At 44.9% G+C, this 21591-nt stretch overlaps 1 protein-coding gene across 1 annotated transcript in view; it reads right to left on the bottom strand.

Moving 5' to 3' along the window:
- Positions 1 to 21591, bottom strand: part of reck (reversion-inducing-cysteine-rich protein with kazal motifs) — a 317351-nt gene that overhangs the window by 57423 nt on the left and 238337 nt on the right. The window contains 3 exon segments of the mRNA XM_038809800.1: positions 5478 to 5618; positions 10588 to 10724; positions 15143 to 15352. Coding sequence (XP_038665728.1) covers positions 5478 to 5618; positions 10588 to 10724; positions 15143 to 15352 — 488 coding nt within the window.

Genomic DNA, 21591 nt, shown 5'->3' with positions numbered 1-21591 from the left:
TATCAAGCGCCCCAACTGAAACTTCATGCCTCATCATCACATAGGCCTCCTTCTTCCTCTTAACAAGAGATTCCACTTCTTTGGTAAACCACGGTTCCCTCGCTCGACCCCTTCCTCCCTGCCTGACTGGTACGTACTTATCAAGAACATGCAATAGCTGTTCCTTGAACAAGCTCCACATATCCAGTGTGCCCAACCCTTGCAGCCTACTTCTCCAACCAACACATCCTATGTCATGTCTAATGGCATCATAATTGCCCTTCCCCCAGCTATAACTCCTGCCCTGCGGGGTATACTTATCCCTTTCCATCACTAACGTAAAGGTCACCGAATTGTGGTCACTGTTTCCAAAGTGCTCACCTACCTCCAGATCTAACACCTAGCCTGGTTCATTACCCAAAACCAAATCCAATGTGGCCTCGCCTCTTGTTGGCCTGTCAACATATTGTGTCAGGAAACCCTCCTGCACACATTGTACAAAGAACGACCCATCTAATGTACTCGAACTATATCTTTTCCAGTCAATATTTGGAAAGTTAAAGTCTCCCATAACAACTACCCTGTTACTTTCGCTCTTTTCCAGAATCATCTTCGCCATCCTTTCCTCTACATCCCTAGAACTATTAGGTGGCCTATAGAAAACTACCAACAGGGTGACCTCTCCTTTCCTGTTTCTAACCTCAGCCCATACTACCTCAGAAGAAGAGTCCCCATCTAGCATCCTTTCCGCCACCGTAATACTGTCCTTGACTAGCAGCGCCACACCTCCCCCTCTTTTGCCCCCTTCTCTGAGCTTACTAAAACACCTAAACCCCGGAACCTGCAACAACCATTCCTGTCCCTGCTCTATCCATGTCTCTGAAATGGCCACAACGTCGAAGTCCCAGGTACCAACCCATGCTGCCAGTTCCCCTACCTTATTTCGTATACTCCTGGCATTGAAGTAGACACACTTCAAACCACCTACCTGAACACTGGCACCCTCCTGCGAAGTCAAATCTGTGCTCCTGACCTCTATACTCTCAATCTCCCGTACCCCAAAACTACAATCCAGGTTCCCATGCCCCTGCTGAATTAGTTTAAACCCCCCCAAAGAGCACTAACAAATCTCCCCCCCAGGATATTGGTGCCCCTCAGGTTCAGATGTAGACCATCCTGTCTATAGAGGTCCCACCTTCCCCAGAAAGAGCCCCAGTTATCCAGAAAGCTGAATCCCTCCCGCCTGCACCATCCCTGTAGCCACATGTTTAATTGCTCTCTCTCCCTATTCCTCATCTCACTATCACGTGGCACGGGCAACAACCCAGAGATAACAACTCTGTTTGTTCTCGCTCTGAGCTTCCATCCTAGCTCCCTAAAGGCCTGCCTGACATCCTTGTCCCCTTTCCTACCTATGTCGTTAGTGCCAATGTGGACTACGACTTGGGGCTGCTCCCCCTCCCCCTTAAGGACCCGGAAAACACGATCCGAGACATCACTTACCCTTGCACCTGGGAGGCAACATACCAAACGTGAGTCTCTCTCGCTCCCACAAAATCTCCTATCTGTGCCCCTGACTATTGAGTCCCCAATTACTAATGTTCTACTCCTTTCCCCCCTTCCCTTCTGAGCAACAGGGACAGACTCCGTGCCAGAGTCCCGTACCCCATGGCTTACCCCTAGTAAGTCGTCCCCCCCACAAGTATCCAAAATGGTATACTTGTTACTCAGGGGAACGACCGCAGGGGGTCCCTGCACTGACTGCTTCTTTCCAGTCCCTCTTACAGTTACCCATCTATCTCCAGTCTTTGGTGTAACTACTTCCCTGAAGCTCCTATCTATGACCCCCTCTGCCTTCCGAATGATCCGAAGTTCATCCAGCTCAAGCTCCAGGTCCCTAACACGGTTTTTGAGGAGCTGGAGTTGGGTGCACTTCCCACAGATGAAATCAGCAGGGACAGTGACGGCGTCCCTCACCTCAAACATTCTGCAGGAGGAGCATTGTACTGCCTTCCCTGACATCACCTCTAGATTTAAAAAAAACAAGAAAAAGAAAAAGAAAGGAAGAACTTACCTGATATTACCTCAAACCCTGCTCCTGCTGAAAGTTAAGCAAATTTAAAGGCACTCACTCACCTTCACGACAGGCCCCTGCTCCCGCTTCCCAACCACCGTGGGGTGGGGGGGTTGGTTAGAGGAGGAGGTAGGGTGGGAAACACTCACAAAGTGTTTCGGGTTTAACTGTCACTTGCCAACAGCCCCTCCACAAACCACCTTCAACTTAGGCTGACCGCACTGCACGTATGCAAATTCCCCCATCTTTAATCTGTCTCCTCTCTACTCCGAGGTCCCCACCTGCTTCAAGAAGACCACCATCATACCGTTACCAAAGAAGAACCAGGCAACGTGCCTCAATGACTACCGTCCGGTGGCCCTGACTTCAGTCGCAATGAAGTGCTTCGAGAGGTTGATCATGAAGTGCATCACCTCCATACTCCCAGAACGCCTTGATCCACTGTAATTCGCATACTGTTGCAACCAGTCCACATCAGACGCCATTTCCCTGGCCCTACACTCATCCCTAGAGCATCTCGAAAACAAGGACTCCTACATCAGACTCCTATTTGTTGACTACAGCTCCACCTTCAACACCATAATCCCAGCCAAGGTCATATCAAAGCTCCAAAACCTAGGACTTGGCTCTCCACTCTGCAATTGGATCCTCGATTTTCTGACCAACAACACCTCCTCCACAATAGTCCTCAATACCGGGGCCCCGCAAGGCTGCATACCTAGCCCCCTACTCTACTCCCTGCACACACATGACTGCGTGGCAAAACTTGGTTCCAACTCTATCTACAAGTTTGCTGACAATACGACCATAGTGGGCCGGATCTCGAATAACGACGAGTCAGAATACAGGAGGGAGATAGAGAACCTAGTGGAGTGGTGTAATGACAATAATCTCTCCCTCAATGCCAGCAAAACTAAAGAGCTGGTCATTGACTTCAGGAAACAAAGTACTGTACACACCCCTGTCAGCATCAACAGGGCCGAGGTGGAGATAGAACATAGAACATAGAACGATACAGCGCAGTACAGGCCCTTCGGCCCTCGATGTTGCACCGACATGGAAAAAAAAACTAAAGGCCATCTAACCTACACTATGCCCTTATCATCCATATGCTTATCCAATAAACTTTTAAATGCCCTCAATGTTGGCGAGTTCACTACTGTTGCAGGTAGGGCATTCCACGGCCTCACCACTCTTTGCGTAAAAAACCCACCTCTGACCTCTGTCCTATATCTATTACCCCTCAATTTAAGGCTATGTCCCCTCGTGCTAGCCACCTCCATCCGCGGGAGAAGGCTCTCGCTGTCCACCCTATCTAACCCTCTGATCATTTTGTATGCCTCTATTAAGTCACCTCTTAACCTTCTTCTCTCTAACGAAAACAACCTCAAGTCCATCAGCCTTTCCTCATAAGATTTTCCCTCCATACCAGGCAACATCCTGGTAAATCTCCTCTGCACCCGTTCCAAGGCTTCCACGTCCTTCCTATAATGAGGCGACCAGAACTGTACGCAATACTCCAAATGCGGCCGTACTAGAGTTTTGTACAACTGCAACATGACCTCATGGCTCCGGAACTCAATCCCTCTACCAATAAAGGCCAACACACCATAGGCCTTCTTCACAACCCTATCAACCTGGGTGGCAACTTTCAGGGATCTATGTACATGGACACCGAGATCCCTCTGCTCATCCACACTACCAAGAATTTTACCATTAGCCAAATATTCCGCATTCCTGTTATTCTTTCCAAAGTGAATCACCTCACACTTCTCCACATTAAACTCCATTTGCCACCTCTCAGCCCAGCTCTGCAGCTTATCTATGTCACTCTGTAACCTGCAACATCCTTCCACACTGTCTACAACTCCACCGACTTTAGTGTCGTCTGCAAATTTACTCACCCATCCTTCTGCGCCCTCCTCTAGGTCATTTATAAAAATGACAAACAGCAACGGCCCCAGAACAGATCCTTGTGGTACGCCACTCGTAACTGAACTCCATTCTGAACATTTCCCATCAACTACCACTCTCTGTCTTCTTTCAACTAGCCAATTTCTGATCCACATCTCTAAATCACCCTCAATCCCCAGCCTCCGTATTTTCTGCAATAGCCGACCGTGGGGCACCTTATCAAACGCTTTACTGAAATCCATATACACCACATCAACTGCTCTACCCTCGTCTACCTGTTCAGTCACCTTCTCAAAGAATGGTTAGCAGTTTCAAATTCCTAGGGGTGCACATTACCAAAAATCTGTCCTGGTCCGCCCACGTCGATGCTACCACCAAGAAAGCACAACAGCGCCTATACTTCCTCAGGAAACTAAGGAAATTCGGCATGTCCACATTAACCCTGACCAACTTTTACAGATGCACCATAGAAAGCATCCTATCGGGCTGCATCACAGCCTGGCATGGCAACTGCTCGGCCCAGGACCGCAAGAAACTTCAGAGAGTCGTGAACACCGCCCAGTCCATCACACGAACCTGCCTCCCATCCATTGACTCCATCTACACCTCCCGCTGCCTGGGGAAACCGGGCAGCATAATCAAAGACCCCTCCTACCCGGCTTACTCACTCTTCCAACTTCTTCCAATGGGCAGGAGATACAGAAGTCTGAGAACAGACTCAAAAACAGCTTCTTCCCCACTGTCACCAGGCTCCTAAATGACCCTCTTATGGCCTGACATCATTAACACTACACCCTGTATGCTTCATCCGATGCCAGTGCTTACGTAGTTACATTGTTCTTGTGTTGCCCTATTATGTATTTTCTTTTATTCCCTTTTCTTCCCATGTACTTAATGATCTGTTGAGCTGCTCGCAGAAAAATACTTTTCACTGCACCTCGGTACACATGACAATAAACAAATCCAATCCAAACAAATCCAATCCAACCTCTAATTTGCGCCCATTTCTCCTTTCCTAACTAAATAGAAATTTTAAAAGCTACAATTACCATGAATTAAGTATTAAGACTTCTGTGCCTTTCTTCTTAATTTCAGCTCTTCCAGCATTGCAGAGTACAGTCTTATAAACAGAGAAATCATGCATTTCTTGCAAAACTCTTTAATGGAAAGGTTTCCTCACCTTCTAATATGCAAAGCATTTACAGCTGTCTAAAAAGCAATCACCCCTACATTTATAAAGCAACGTAGTAATACACCTTCCCTGAAGAGCATAAAGTCCAGAAAAGGCAACTGAGATCAAAACCTTTTAAGATTGCTACAATGGGGTGTCATGAACAAGGCTAGCAGTTGGCAGCAAGATAACATAGCAAAACACACATCAAGTAGATCAGAGAGACCAACACACAGTTGTCAACAATGTTGAATTTTGAAGGCCTTTCTGTAAGAGTGAAATTTCAACATGAAGAAAGAAGAAACTCAATAACTTTACACTAATAAATGTATTACTCACCTGGGACACATAAGTAGGGAAGACAGTCTTGTCCTGCCTGGCAGCCTTTTCGATTTACCTCGCATACGTGGTTATTGGGGCAGGCGTTGGGATTACATGGATGGATCACCTCTTCAATAGGACTATGAAATGGACTTGGAGCTGTAAAAAATGCGTTAAATAATGGAGAATTGCTGAGGTATACCTTCAGAAAGAGTTCATTTTTTCTATCCAACCCATGCAAACTCTGCCAGATTAACCATGAGGTTTTAAAGTACAGAGGGTCACATTCACCAACGTGTGTGCACACACACCACCCATCCACCCCCCAGGCACACCACCCATCCATCGCCACACACACCACCAACTCACAAAACACCCACCCATCCACCCACCCCAAGTGCTGCACGCACAACCTACCTCCTCCCGCAGACACAAGGCACACACACTCGTTGACAGGCAAAAGCCACGCGCACACACACACACGTGCACGCGCAGACAAGCCGCATACACACGCTCGCACGGAGACAAGCACGCACCCAAGTCCACCTCTCATTTCTCCTTAAAACAAGTTTCTATGATTAAGGTTTTTATCTACTTGTCCTAATAGCGACTCAGCTGGCTCAATTTAATTTTTAGCCTGATTACGTTCTTGTGAAGTGGCGAGGGACCTTGCACCATGTTAAAAGCACTATATTAATATAAATTGCTGTCTGAATTAATACTGAAAATTCAGTGACACTATTCTCAGAACACAAAGCTCCCCTGATAACCTAGCCAGCATTCAAAGAACAAAGAAAATTACAGCGCAGGAACAGGCCCTTCGGCCCTCCCAGCCTGCGTCGATCCAGGTCCTTTATTTAGACCTGTCTCCTATTTTCCAAGGTCTACTTCCCTCTGTTCCCGCCCGTTCATATACCTGTCTAGATGCCTCTTAAATGATGCTATCGTGCCCGCCTCTACCACCTCCGCTGGTAAAGCGTTCCAGGCACCCACCACCCTTGTGCGTAAAAAACTTTCCACGCACATCTCCCTTAAACTTTCCCCCTCTCACCTTGAAATCGTGACCCCTTGTAACTGACACCCCCACTCTTGGGAAAAGCTTGAGTCTATCCACCCTGTCCATACCTCTCATAATTTTGTAGACCTCAATCAGGTCCCCCCTCAACCTCCGTCTTTCCAACGAAAACAATCCTAATCTACTCAACCTTTCTTCATAGCTAGCACCCTCCATACCAAAGCAACATTCTGGTGAACCTCCTCTGCACCCTCTCCAAAGTATCCACATCCTTCTGGTAATGTGGCGACCTGAACTGCACGCAGTATTCCAAATGTGGCCGAACCAAAGTCCTATACAACTGTAACATGACCTGCCAACTCTTGTACTCAATACCCTGTCCGATGAAGGCAAGCATGCTGTATGCCTTCTTGACCACTCTATCAACCTGCGTTGCCACCTTCAGGGTACAATGGACCTGAACTCCCAGATCTCTCTGTACATCAATTTTCCCCAAGACCCTTCCATTGACCATATAGTCCGCTCTTGAATTTGATCTTCCAAAATGCATCACCTCGCATTTGCCTGGATTGAACTCCGCCTGCCATTTCTCTGCCCAACTCTCCAATCTATCTATATTTTGTTGTATTCTCTGACGGTCTTCCTCGCTAACTGCAACGCCACCAATCTTAGTATCATCTGCAAACTTGCTAATCAGACCACATATACCTTCCTGCAGGTCATTTATGTAGATCACAACCAGCAGTGGTCCGAGCACAGATCCCTGTGGAACACCACTAGTCACCCTTCTCCATTTTGAGACACTCCCTTCCACCACTACTCTGTCTCCTGTTGCCCAGCCAGTTCTTTATCCATCTAGCTAGTACACCCTGAACCCCATACAACTTCACTTTTTCCATCAACCTGCCATGGGAAACCTTATCAAACGCCTTACTAAAGTCCATGTCTCTGACATCTACAGCCCTTCCCTCATCAATTAACTTTGTCACTTCCTCAAAGAATTCTATTAGGTTTGTAAGACATGACCTTCCTTGCACAAAACCATGCTGCCTATCACTGATAAGTCTATTTTCTTCCAGATGTGAATAGATCCTATCCCTCAGTATCTTCTCCAACAATTTGCCTACCACTGACGTCAAGCTCACAGGTCTATACTTCCCTGTATTATCCCTGCTACCCTTCTTAAACAAAGGGACAACATTAGCAATTCTCCAGTCCTCCGGGACCTCACCCGTGCTCAAGGATGCTGCAAAGATATTTAAGGCCCCAGCTATTTCAACCCTCGCTTCCCTCATGAACCGGGATAGATCCCATCCGGTCCTGGGGACTTGTCCACCTTGATGTCTTTTAGAATACCCAAAACTTCCCCCTTCCGTATGACAACTTGACCTAGAGTATTTAAACATCCATCCCTAGCCTCAACATACGTCTTGTCCCTCTCCTTTGTGAATACCGATGCAAAGTACTCATTAAGAATCTCAGCCATTTCCTTTGAGTCCATGCATAAATTCCCTCTTTTGTTTTTGAGTGGGCCAATCCTTTCTCTAGTTACCCTCTTGCTCCTTACATACGAATAAAAGGCTTTGGGATTTTCCTTAACCCTGTTAGCCAAAGATATTTCATGACCCCTTTTAGCCCTCTTTATTGCGCGTTTGAGATTCTTCCTACTTTCCCGATATTCCTCCAAAGCTTCATCAATTTTGAGTTGCCTCGATCCTATGTATGCTTCCTTTTTCATCTTAACTAGTCTCACAATTTCACCCGTCATCCATGGTTCCCTAATCTTGCCATTTCTATCTTTCATTTTCATAGGAACATGTCTGTCCTGCACCCTAATCAGCCTTTCCTTAAAAGACTCCCACATTTCAAATGTGGATTTACCCTGAAACAGCTGTTCCCAATCCACATTCCCTAGCTCCTGCCGAATTTTGTTATACTCTGCCTTTACCCAATTTAGTAATCTTCCTTTCGGACCACTCTTGTCCTTGTCCATGAGTATTCTAAAACTTACGGAATTGTGATCACTATTCCCAAAGTAATCACCGATTGAAACATCAACCACCTGGCCGGGATAATATTCCCCAATACCAGGTCCAGTATGGCCCCTTCCCGAGTTGGACTATTTACATACTGCTCTAAAAAACTCTCCTGGATGCTCCTTACAAACTCTGCTCCATCTATGCCTCCAACACTACACTAATCCCATTCAATGTTGGGGAAGTTAAAATCTCCCATCACAACCACCCTATTGCTCCTACATTTTTCTATAATCTGTCTGCATATCTGTACCTCTACTTCATGCTCGCTTTTGGAAGGTCTGTAGTAAAGTCCCAACAATGTTACTGCACCCTTCCTATTTCTCAGCTCCACCCACATTGCCTCAGTGCTCGAATCCTCCATCGTGCCCTCCTTAATCACAGCGTGATATCATCTCTGACGAGTAATGCAACTCCTCCACCCCTTCTACCTCCCTCTCTATCCCTCCTGAAGCATCTATACCCTGAGATATTCAGTTGCCAGTCCTGCCCTTCCCTCAACCAAGTCTCAGTAATACCAATAACATCATATTCCCAGGTACTGATCCAAGCCCTAAGTTCATCTGCCTTACCTGCTACACTTCTCGCATTAAAACAAATGTACCTCAGACCACCTGTCCCTTTGCGTTCATCATCTCTTCCCTGTCTACTCTTACCCTTAGTCACATTGAGTTTATTGTCTTGTACCTTACTGGCTTTAATTGCTGCTTCTTTACTGACCTCTAACTTCCTAATCTGGTTCCCATCCCCCTGCCACATTAGTTTAAAACCTCCCCAACAGTGTTAGCAAAAGCACCCCCTAGAACGTTGGTTCCAGTCCTGCCCAGGTGTAGACCATCTGGTTTGTAATGGTCCCACCGCCCCCAGAACCGGTTCCAATGTCCCAAAAATCTGAACCCCTCCCTCCTGCACCATCTCTCAAGCCACGTATCCATTCTGACTATTCTTGAATTTCTACTCTGACTGTCCCGTGGCACTGGTAGCAATCCTGAGATTACTACCTGTGAGGTCCTGCTTTTTAACTTATCTCCTAACTCCCTGAATTCCGATTGTGGGACCTCATCCCTTTTTTACCTATATCGTTGGTGCGTATATGCACCACAACAACTGGCTGTTCACCCTCCCCCTTTAGTATGTCCTGCAGCCGATTGGAGACATCCCTGACCCGAGCACCCGGGAGGCAACATACCATTCGGGAGTCTCGTTTTCGACCACAGAAACGCCTGTCTACTCCTCTTACAATTGAATCCCCTATGACTATAGCCCTGCCAGTCTTTTTCCCGCCCTTCTGTGCAGCAGAGCCAGCCACGGTGCCATGAGCCTGATTACTACTACCTTCCCCTGGTGAGTCATCTCCCCCAACAGTATCCAAAACGGTATACCTGTTTTGGAGGGAGATGACCGCAGGGGACACCTGCACTGCCTTCCTTCTCTTTCTCTGCCTTTTGGTCACCCATTCCCTGTCTCCATCACCAATTCTAATCTGCGGTGTGACCAACTCACTAAACGTGCTATCCACGACCTCCTCAGCATCGCGGCTGCTCCAAAGTGAGCATCTCCTAATAACCGCTACAAAAATCTTAAACCTATCGTTCACCGTTTTTACTGTTTGCAGGATCTTGCGATGAGCAAATGTGGTTGCTGCATTTGCATACACAACAGCAGTGACTGCACATTATTTTTCTTTTCTAAAAATTAATTTAGAGAACCCAATTTTCTTTTTCCAATTAAGGGGCAATTTAGCGTGGCCAATTTACCTATCCTGCACATCTTTGGGTTATGAGGGTGAGGCCCATGCAGATATGGGGAGAATGTGTAAACTCCACGTGGAAAGTGATCCGGGGCCAGGATCGAACCCGGGTGCACTGCGCCGTGAGGTAACAGTGCTAACCACTGTGCCACCGTGCTACCCCCAGTGACTGAACGTCTGAAAGATATTTGCACTTTGAGACATTCTGCGGATGCTAGAAAACATTAACATAATATTAACATAAATACAAGCTGTTTTGTTGTCTCCTACTTCTAGCTTCTTAAAATAAACACTAAAAGCCATTAAATTCTTGACTAATATACATACCAAGGTATTTTTTGAGTGGAATGCAATTCTTCAAATCATCACTTGGGGACAAGAGATTGCAAATAGTTTCAGCAGTCCGATCTGTTGGAAATTTACTATGGTCTGCACAATCTGTAAGAATTTCTACGCAGTCTGACCTATAAAGGGAATATTATAAAATAAAATTCCAGATACACTGATCCAGAAAGAAATTTGAACATGCATATAAATTAAGAATATAATAAATAGGAGTAGGAGCAGGCCATTCATCCTCTGGAACATGCTCCACCATTCAACTAAATCACAGCTGACCTTCTACTTCAACGCCATTTTCCAACACTACCCTCATAGTCTTTGCTATCTAGAAATCTAGCGATCTGGGTCTAGACCAGGGGTGGGCAAACTACGGCCCGCCAAAGGTCTTTATGCGGCCCACCAAGTCATTAAAAAAAAAACATTTAAAAAAATTTTTTATTTTTATTTTTTATTTTTAATTATTTTTTGTTAAGGTTAATGGGGGGGGGGGCTGTTGGGTTACTTACTGGTATAGGTGGATACGTTGACTTGAGTAGGGTGATCATTGCTCGGCGCAACATCGAGGGCCAAAGGGCCTGTTCTGTGCTGTATTGTTCTATATGAGGCGCCCAGAATCATAACCGAGTGAAGTAATTATTTTACTTAATATACTATGCGGCCCTTTAAAATTGTGAATTTCTGAATGTGGCCCTTGCATGGAAAAGTTTGCCCACCCCTGGTCTAGACCATTTCAATGACTGGGCCTCCATAGCCGTTCCAAAGATTCACCAGTCTTCACGTGAAGAAATTCTTCCTAATCTCAGTCCTAAAAGGTCTACCCTTATTGTGAGACTGTGTCCCGTGGTGCTAGACCCTGCAGCCAGGGGAAACATCCTTCTGCATCTATCTTGTCAAACCCTGAAAGAAAGAATTTTGCATATTTCAATGAGATTGCCTCTCATTCTTCTGAACTCGAGAAAATATAGGCCCAGTCTCCTCAACCTTTCTCATAAGACATGCCTGCCATCCCAGGATTCAGTCTGGTGAACCTCTGTTGCACACACTCTATGGCAAGTATTATTCCCTTTGGTAATACCAAAACTGTATGCGGTATTCCAGGTATGGTCTCTATCATCAAGGAAGATATAGCGAGGCATCTGGATAGAAATTGTCCCATTGGGCAGACACAGCATGGGTTCATAAAGGGCAGGTTGTGCCTAACAACCTTTGACAAGGTGCCACACAAAAGGTTGCTGCATAAGATAAAGATGCATGGCATTAAGGGTAATGTAGTAGCATGGATAGAGGATTGGTTAATTAATAGAAAGCAAAGAGTGGGGATTAATGGGTGTTTCTCTGGTTGGCAATCAGTAGCTAGTGGTGTCCCTCAGGGATCCGTGTTGGGCCCACAATTGTTCACAATTTACATAGATGATTTGGAGTTGGGGGACCAAGGGCAATGTGTCCAAGTTTGCAGATGACACTAAGATGAATTAGAATTAGAATTAGAACAGTACAGCACAGAACAGGCCCTTCGGCCCTCGATGTTGTGCCGAGCAATGATCACCCTACTCAAGCCCACGTATCCACCCTATACCAGTAACCCAACAACCCCCATTAACCTTATATTATTTAGGACACTAAGGGCAATTTAGCCTAGCCAATCCACCTAATCCGCACATCTTTGGACTGTGGGAGGAAACCGGAGCACCCGGAGGAAACCCACGCACACACGGGGAGGACGTGCAGACTCCGCACAGACAGTGACCCAGCCGGGAATCGAACCTGGGACCCTGGAGCTGTGAAGCATTGATGCTAACCACCATGCTACCGTGCTGCCCCTGAGTGGTAAAGCGAAAAGTGCAGAGGATACTGGAAGTCTGCAGAGGGATTAAACAATAAAATATTAAAGCATGCCGCTGTGCAGAGAGACCTGGGTGTGCTAGTGCACGAGTCACAGAAAGTTGGTTTACAGGTGCAACAGGTGATTAAGAAGGCAAATGGAATTTTGTCCTTCATTGCTAGAGGGATGGAGTTTAAGACTAGGGAGGTTATGTTGCAACTGTATAAGGTGTTAGTGAGGCCACACCTGGAATATTGTGTTCAGTTTTGGTCTCCTTACTTGAGAAAGGACGTAATGGCACTGGAGGGTGTGCAGAGGAGATTCACTAGGTTAATCCCAGAGCTGAAGGGGTTGGATTATGAGGAGAGGTTGAGTAGACTGGGACTGTACTCGTTGGAATTTAGAAGGATGAGGGGGGATCGTATAGAAACATTAAAAATTATGAAGGGAATAGATAGGATAGATGCGGGCAGGTTGTTTCCACTGGCGGGTGAAAGCAGAACTCGGGGACATAGCCTCAAAATAAGGGGAAGTTGAGTGTAGGAGGAACTTCTTCACCCAAAGGGTTGTGAATCTATGGAATTCCTTGCCCAGTGAAGCAGTTGAGGCTCCTTCATTAAATGTTTTTAAGGTAAAGATAGATAGTTTTTTGAAGAATAAAGGGATTAAGGGTTATGGTGTTCGGGCCGGAAAGTGGAGCTGAGTCCACAAAAGATCAGCCATGATCTCATTGAATGGCGGAGCAGACTCGAGGGGCCAGATGGCCTACTCCTGCTCCTAGTTCTTATGAATAGCTGTCACCATAATACTGAGACTATGCCCTTTACTTTTTGAAGTCCAAGCCAGTGGAACAGCCTCCAAGCATCTACCCTGTCAGCCCTCTCAGAATCTTATATTTCAGGCAGATCACCTCTCACCTTTCTAAACTCGAGTATATTGACTCATTCACTTCAATCTCTCCTCATCGGATAACCCTCTCAAACTAGGAATGAATCGAGTGAACGTTTGTTGTACTCCCTCTCCAAAGCAAGTATATACTTCCTTATTACAGAAACAAAATCAGTGTTGTATTTGGCTGAGTTTTCCTTTCCTGTTTTAACATTAACATTAATTACATTTTAATTGCTTATTCCTAATTATATTTTGATTGCTCATTCCTTTTTAATTTCTTCCTCCCTGTTGCTGACCTGCATCAGGAATTATGGCCCAGAACCAGATCCATTGTATCCTTCCTTATGCCCAACTCAGAAAACAGCACCAAATAATCCATAAGTTCCTCCCTTCTACGTTCAGATAATTGAACGCTGAATAAAGGCCTCCATTATTGCTGCCTTATTGCTTCTGCTGACTCCATAAATTATTTGCAGACTACCTCCTCAATTTCTTTCTGGCAACCCGATGGCCTGCATTGCTTGATTCTGCAACTCCAAATACAGAATCTACCTGTACATCATCATTGGCAAAATTATTCCGTTTCACTGTTGGAATCGGTTTCCTCATAAGTAAATACCACGCCCCTTCCTATTCTGCTTTCCTTAACTCTTCTAAAAATATTTAACCTGGAATGTGTAGCTGAGCGTAGCTCAGTTTCAATTCAATCCATGATATTTTGCTGCTGCCTAAGCATTGATTCTCCTTACCTAAGTTTAATCGCTATTCGCATTAGCGCAGATACATTTTAGCCTTTTGCTTATGGTAAGTTTTGCATCTTCACCATTTTTGCTACTTACACAGCTACATTTGGTAGTTCCTTCATGCCCCTTCTAAAATAAGGCTCATTGTTCCTCTCAAACTACATCTGTTGTGTACTTTAGGTCGCCTATACTTTGAAACCTCCTTTATTGGACTAAACAATTTGGAAGCCTCAACACTCTGTAGTATTCCTACTTTTGCTCCTACGTGCCTGTTCCTTCTAGCGTATTATCAAAGGTAATTTGGTAACTTGACACAAGAATGCAGAAAATCCAGTAACTGGGTCACTGATAATTCCTCAAAATACATACCTCTGTGAAACCAGAATATTGAAAAGCTGCTGCAAATTTCCAAATTAAAGGGTTAAGGCCCAATTACAGGAAGTTGTGATTGAACAGTCAGATGAAAACAGAGTTCGATAAGAACAAAAAATACACAAATTGTAACCCACAAGCAAAGCATTCTATGTTAAAACGCCAAGATTCTCAATCTCAAAACATCAGTCTAGAAAATTTACATCACTGAAGGAGCCGGAAGCCTTAATTCTACATTGTCTAGGAGTATTGTTGTAATTTATCCTCTCAACACTTCAAATAATAATCAGTAATCAATTTTTTCTTTTAATTGAAAGGGACGGAATACTTGTTACTCCAGAAAAGTATAATTTTGCAGGTGGGAAAGATACCAAACAGTTTTCTGTGGCCTCCTACATGTGGCCTTACACGTTTTCCCAAGCAGTAAATGATACACCAACTGGAACAGAAACACTACTGTATACTGCTAATTATGAAAGGGTAAATGATATGAAGTGAGAGAAAATTCCTTATGCAATTATTCATTAATTATTAATATTAATTATTATTGTTTAATTATTCATTATTTTATTAATCTTTTAACTGCTTCAACGTAGTAAAACGTACAGTGGGAACTGAAGAATCTATAAATCACAAACTATGCAAAAACACACCTTTATATGAGAGCGGACAATTAGATTAAACCTCAATGCTTCAGTAAAATAGAACTTACTTGCAGATACTTCCTCCAGACTTGCTGTGGCATGGCTTGATTTGTAATGAACAGGCAACTGCTTTCCACATTTCTGGCTGACAGGTCTTAATATTTTTCACAGGTATGTTCAAAAATGGCATCTTTATGGTCCCTTTCTCCCACAGTTTCATGTCATTCTTGGCTCCCTGGTCTGATTGAATATTGCAACTACGGAACAATTCTGTGGGTCTGAACAACATCACAGTTTATTAACTCTGTACAGCAGTGGTTCCCAACCTTTTCAGTAACAGAACCCACTTTAATGAGACAAACAATTCCATGACACAGCCGGTTTCTTTTCAGTTCAATCGATTGCTCATAAACGCCCCACAACGTAGCAGTGAACTGACAGTGGACAATCATATACTAGGGGCGGGGCAAAAGGCGGAACTCAATCCGCAATAGAACATAGAAAAATACAGCACAGAACAGGCCCTTCGGCCCACGATGTTGTGCCGAACCTTTGTCCTAGATTAATCATAGATTATCATAGAATTTACAGTGCAGAAGGAGGCCATTCGGCCCATTGAGTCTGCACCGGCTCTTGGACGAAGTGTTTCCCCATTGCACGGCCATTCATCTCGTGATCTCAGTTCAAATCAGCATTCAGACATTTAATTCAAAACCGTTGTATTCAGTGCAACAAGAATTCCAGTTAAAATGCTGATAAATATTAGACGTGAAGATATACCCATCAATGCCAACCAGGGCAGCACTGTAGCGCAGTGGTTAGCACAGCTGCCTAACGGCACCGAGGTGCCAGGTTCGATCCCAGCTCTGGATCACTGTCCGTGTGGAGTTTGCACATTCTCCCCGTGTTTGGGTGGGTTTCACCACCACAACCTAAAGATGTGCAGAGTAGGTGGATTGGCCACACTAAATTGCCCCTTAATTGGAAAAAATTAATTGGGTATGCTAAATTCATAAAAAATAAATAAATCAATGCCAACCAGAAAACAAGAAAAAACATATTGCTGCACTGTGATATAACTGGTGCTCACACGAAATGAAAACGACCTTATATTTACCAAGTTAAATGTCAAAACTAAACACCAAAGCTAGTTATTTTTAATCGTTCATGGGACGTGGGCGTCACCGTCTGGGCCAACATTTATTGCCCATCCCTAAATGCCCTTGAGGCTGTGGGTCTGGAGTCACAAGTGGGCCAGACCAGGTAAGGACAGTAGATTTCCTCTCGAAATGACGTTCGTGAACCGGATGGATTTCTCGAAGCACTTTTCCAGGAGACACATCCGGAGTGAGACTCATACAGAGTGGGAGATTGAAACTTGGTAATTTGGTGCAGTGAGGTAAATCAGCAAAGGTAAGTGGAAAATCTAATTCTGCTGTTTTTCAGTTAAAAGTGCAGTGTGGAGCTTAGTGTCTGATTGGTTGAAGCTGCCCCCACCCTAATTGCTGAGAGGCAGTTATCTGGCAATCACCTGAGGCCTGTTTAGGGGCACATTGTATTCTACTCTTTGAAGTTAAGGCATTTTTTGAGTCATCAGTTAGCTGAGGTCTGTATAAAAGACAGACAGAGAGCGCACACAGTAAGCAAGCACTTTTCCAGGAGACTCATCCGGAGTGAGACTCATACAGAGTGGGAGATTGAAACTTGGTAATTTGGTGCAGTGAGGTAAATCGGTGCAGAGTGTGAGGAGGTGCTCTTTAACCCCGGTAAGTGACTGGGAAGTAGTCTCTCTTTTTCTTTTCATTGTCTAATTTATTTATTTTTATTTTGAAATTGTAGTTGTTTAAGTTTACCAAGGGTTTAAGACATGGCAGGAGATCCCAGACCCGTGTCATGCTCCTCGTGTGCGATGTGGGAGCTCAGAGACACGTCTACTGTCCCTGGCTCCTTCACGTGCAAGAAGTGTGTTCAGTTGCAGCTCTTGTTAGACCGCTTGACGGCTCTGGAGCTGCGGATGGACTCACTTTGGAGCATCCGCGATGCTGAGGAGGTCGTGGATAGCACGTTTAGCGAGTTGGTCACACCGCAGGTGAAGGTTACTGAGGGAGATAGAAAATGGGTGACCAAAAGAAAGAGCAAGAGTAGGAAGGCAGTGCAGGTGTCCCCTGCGGTCATCTCCCTGCAAAACAGATATACCGCTTTGGATACTGTTGAGGGAGATGGCTCACCAGGGGAAGGCAGCAGCAGCCAGGTTCATGGCACCGTGGCTGGCTCTGCTGCACAGCAGGGCAGGAAGAAAAATGGCAGGGCTATAGTGATAGGAGACTCGATCGTAAGGGGAATAGACAGGCGGTTCTGTGGACGCAATCGAGACTCCAGGATGGTATGTTGCCTCCCTGGTGCAAGGGTCAAGGATGTCTCGGAGCGGCTGCAGGACATTCTGGGGGGGGAGGGTGAACAGCCAGCTGTCGTGGTGCACATAGGCACCAACGATATAGGTAAAAAACGGGATGAGGTCCTACAAGCGGAATTCAGGGAGTTAGGAGTTAAACTAAAAAGTGGGACCTCAAAGGTAGTAATCTCAGGATTGCTACCAGTGCCACGAGCTAGTCAGAATAGGAATGTCAGGATAGATAGGATGAATGCGTGGCTCGAGAGATGGTGCAAGAGGGAGGGATTCAAATTCCTGGGGCATTGGGACCGGTTCTGGGGGAGGTGGGACCAGTACAAACCGGACGGTCTGCACTTGGGCAGGACTGGAACCGATGTCCTAGGGGGGGTGTTTTCTAGAGCTGTTGGGGAGGGTTTAAACTAATGTGGCAGGGGGATGGGAACCAATGCAGGAAGTTGGAAGGTAGTAAAACAGGGACAGAAACAAAAGGAAGTAAGGGGAAAAGTGCAAGGCAGAGAAGTCATAGTCAGAAATCCATAAGGGCGACAGTACAAGGTACAGTGACTGAGGGGAGTACAGTGAATAGGCCCAGTAATAACAAAAGGAATAAAACTGGAGATGTTAAGATTCAAAACAGAGGTAAAAAAACCAACATAAGTGTACTTTACCTGAATGCTCGTAGTATTCGGAATAAAGTAAATGAGTTGGTGGCACAAATCATCGTGAATGACAATGATTTAGTGGCCATTACTGAAACATGGTTAAAGGATGGTCACGACTGGGAGTTAAATATCCGAGGGTATCAAACTATTCGGAAGGACAGAGTGGATGGTAAGGGAGGTGGTGTTGCTCTGTTATTTAAGGATGACATCCGGGCAATAGTAAGGGATGACATCGGTGCTATGGAGGATAAGGTTGAATCCATTTGGGTGGAAATCAGGAATAGTAAGGCGAAAAAGTCACTGATAGGAGTAGTCTATCGGCCACCAAATAGTAACGAGATGGTGGGGCAGGCAATAAACAAAGAAATAACTGATGCATGTAGAAATGGTACAGCAGTTATCATGGGGGATTTTAATCTACATGTCGATTGGTTTAACCAGGTCGGTCAAGGCAACCGTGAGGAGGAGTTTATAGAATGTATCCGCGATAGTTTCCTAGAACAGTATGTAATGGAACCTACGAGGGAACAAGCGGTCCTAGATCTTGTCCTGTGTAATGAGACAGGATTGATTCATGATCTCATAGTTAGGGATCCTCTCGAAAGGAGCGATCACAATATGGTGGAATTTAAAATACAGATGGAGGGTGAGAAAGTAAAATCAAATACTAGTGTTTAGTGTTTAAACAAAGGAGATTACAAGGGGATGAGAGAAGAACTAGCTAAGGTAGACTGGGAGCTAAGACTTTATGGTGGAACAGTTGAGGAACAGTGGAGAACCTTCCAAGCGATTTTTCACAGTGCTCAGCAAAGGTTTATACCAACAAAAAGGAAGGACGGAAGAAAGAGGGAAAATCGACCGTGGATATCTAAGGAAATAAGGGAGAGTATCAAATTGAAGGAAAAAGCATATAAAGTGGCAAAGATTGCTGGGAGATTAGAGGACTGGGAAATCTTTAGGGGGCAACAGAAAGCTACTAAAAAAGCTATAAAGAGGAGTAAGATAGAGTATGAGAGTAAACTTGCTCAGAATATAAAAACAGACAGTAAAAGGTTTTACAAATATATAAGACAAAAAAGAGTGGCTAAGGTAAATATTGGTCCTTTAGAGGATGAGAAGGGAGTTTTAATAATGGGAAATGAGGAAATGGCTGAGGAACTGAACAGGTTTTTTGGGTCGGTCTTCACAGTGGAAGACACAAATAACATGCCAGCGACTGATAGAAATGAGGCTATGACAGGTGAGGACCTTGAGAGGATTGTTATCACTAAGGAGGGAGTGATGGGCAAGCTAATGGGGCTAAAGGTAGACAAGTCTCCTGGCCCTGATGGAATGCGTCCCAGAGTGCTAAAAGAGATGGCTAGGGAAATTGCAGATGCACTAGTGATAATTTACTGAAATTCACTAGACTCTGGGGTGGTCCCGGTGGATTGGAAATTAGCAAACGTGACGCCACTGTTTAAAAAAGGAGGTAGGCAGAAAGCAGGAAATTATAGGCCAGTGAGCTTAACTTCGGTAATAGGGAAGATGCTGGAATCTATCATCAAGGAAGAAATTGCGAGGCATCTGGATAGAAATTGTCCCATTGGGCAGACGCAGCATGGGTTCGTAAAAGGCAGGTCATGCCTAACTAATTTAGTGGAATTTTTTGAGGACATTACCAGTGCAGTAGATAACGGGGAGACGATGGATGTGGTATATCTGGATTTCCAGAAAGCCTTTGACAAGATGCCACACAAAAGGTTGCTGCACAAGATAAAGATGCATGGCATTAAGGGTAAAGTAGTAGCATGGATAGAGGATTGGTTAATTAATAGAAAGCAAAGAGTTGGGATAAATGGGTGTTTCTCTGGTTGGCAATCAGTAGCCATCAGTAGTGGTGTCCCTCAGGGATCCGTGTTGGGCCCACAATTGTTCACAATTTACATAGATGATTTGGAGTTGGGGACCAAGGGCAATGTGTCCAAGTTTGAAGATGACACTAAGATGAGTGGTAAAGCGAAAAGTGCAGAGGATACTGGAAGAGGGATTTGGATAGGTTAAGTGAATGGGCTCGGGTCTGGCAGATGGAATACAATGTTGACAAATGTGAGGTTATCCATTTTGGTAGGAATAACAGCAAACGGGATTATTATTTAAACAATAAAATATTAAAGCATGCCGCTGTTCAGAGAGACTTGGGTGTGCTAGTGCATGAGTCACAGAAGGTTGGTTTACAAGTGCAACAGGTGATTAAGAAGGCAAATGGAATTTTGTCCTTCATTGCTAGAGGGATGGAGTTTAAGACTAGGGAGGTTATGTTGCAATTGTATAAGGTGTTAGTGCGGCCACACCTGGAGTATTGTGTTCAGTTTTGGTCTCCTTACTTGAGAAAGGACGTACTGGCGCTGGAGGGTGTGCAGAGGAGATTCACTAGGTTAATCCCAGAGCTGAAGGGATTGGATTATGAGGAGAGGTTGAGTAGACTGGGACTGTACTCGTTGGAATTTAGAAGGATGAGGGGGGATCTTATAGAAACATTTAAAATTATGAAGGGAATAGATAGGATAGATGCGGGCAGGTTGTTTCCACTGGCGGGTGACAGCAGAACTAGGGGACATAGCCTCAAAATAAGGGGAAGTAGATTTAGGACTGAGTTTAAGAGGAACTTCTTCACCCAAAGGGTTGTGAATCTATGGAATTCCTTGCCCAGTGAAGCAGTTGAGGCTCCTTCATTACATGTTTTTAAGGTAAAGATAGATAGTTTTTTGAAGAATAAAGGGATTAAGGGTTATGGTGTTCGGGCCGGAAAGTGGAGCTGAGTCCACAAAAGATCAGCAATGATCTAATTGAATGGCGGAGCAGGCTCGAGGGGCCAGATGGCCTACTCCTGCTCCTAGTTCTTATGTTCTTATGTTCTAATCGACAATGTTTGCATGGTCATCATTAGACTTTTATTTCCAGATTTTTATTGATTTCAAATTTCACCACCTGTAATGGCGGGATTTGAACTTGGGTCCCCAGAGCATTACTCTGGGTTTCTGGTTCACCAGTCCGTGACAATACCACTCCGCCACCACGCATTGTACCTGCTTGCAATTGTGAGATGAAAATTAAATTTCTCAGAACTTAACACACATATCATTGATTTTTAAAAAAATGTTTTTATTAAGGCGTTTATAATTTTCACAATTTTTACCACCAGGTATCAAAAAAAAACAAAGTGAAGAGCACACACCCAACCAACAGCCAAACCCACCCAACCTGGCACCATTTCCCAATCCCAATTTCCCACTAACCTTTTCCCACCTCACCTCCCTGTCCCCCCCCATTTTTCCCAAAGAAGTCGACAAGCGGCTGCCACCTCCGGGCGAACCCTGGCATCAATCCCCTCAGGGCAAACTTAACCTTCTCAAGCCTGAGAAACCCCGCCATGTCACTAACCGATACCCTCGATACCTCCATGCCAACAAGATCCGTCTCT

Source organism: Scyliorhinus canicula, chromosome 10 (genome assembly GCF_902713615.1).
Source record: "Scyliorhinus canicula chromosome 10, sScyCan1.1, whole genome shotgun sequence".
Lineage (NCBI taxonomy): Eukaryota > Metazoa > Chordata > Chondrichthyes > Carcharhiniformes > Scyliorhinidae > Scyliorhinus > Scyliorhinus canicula.
Note: the sequence above shows the minus strand (reverse complement) of the source record. Positions and strands in the feature narration are given on the sequence as shown.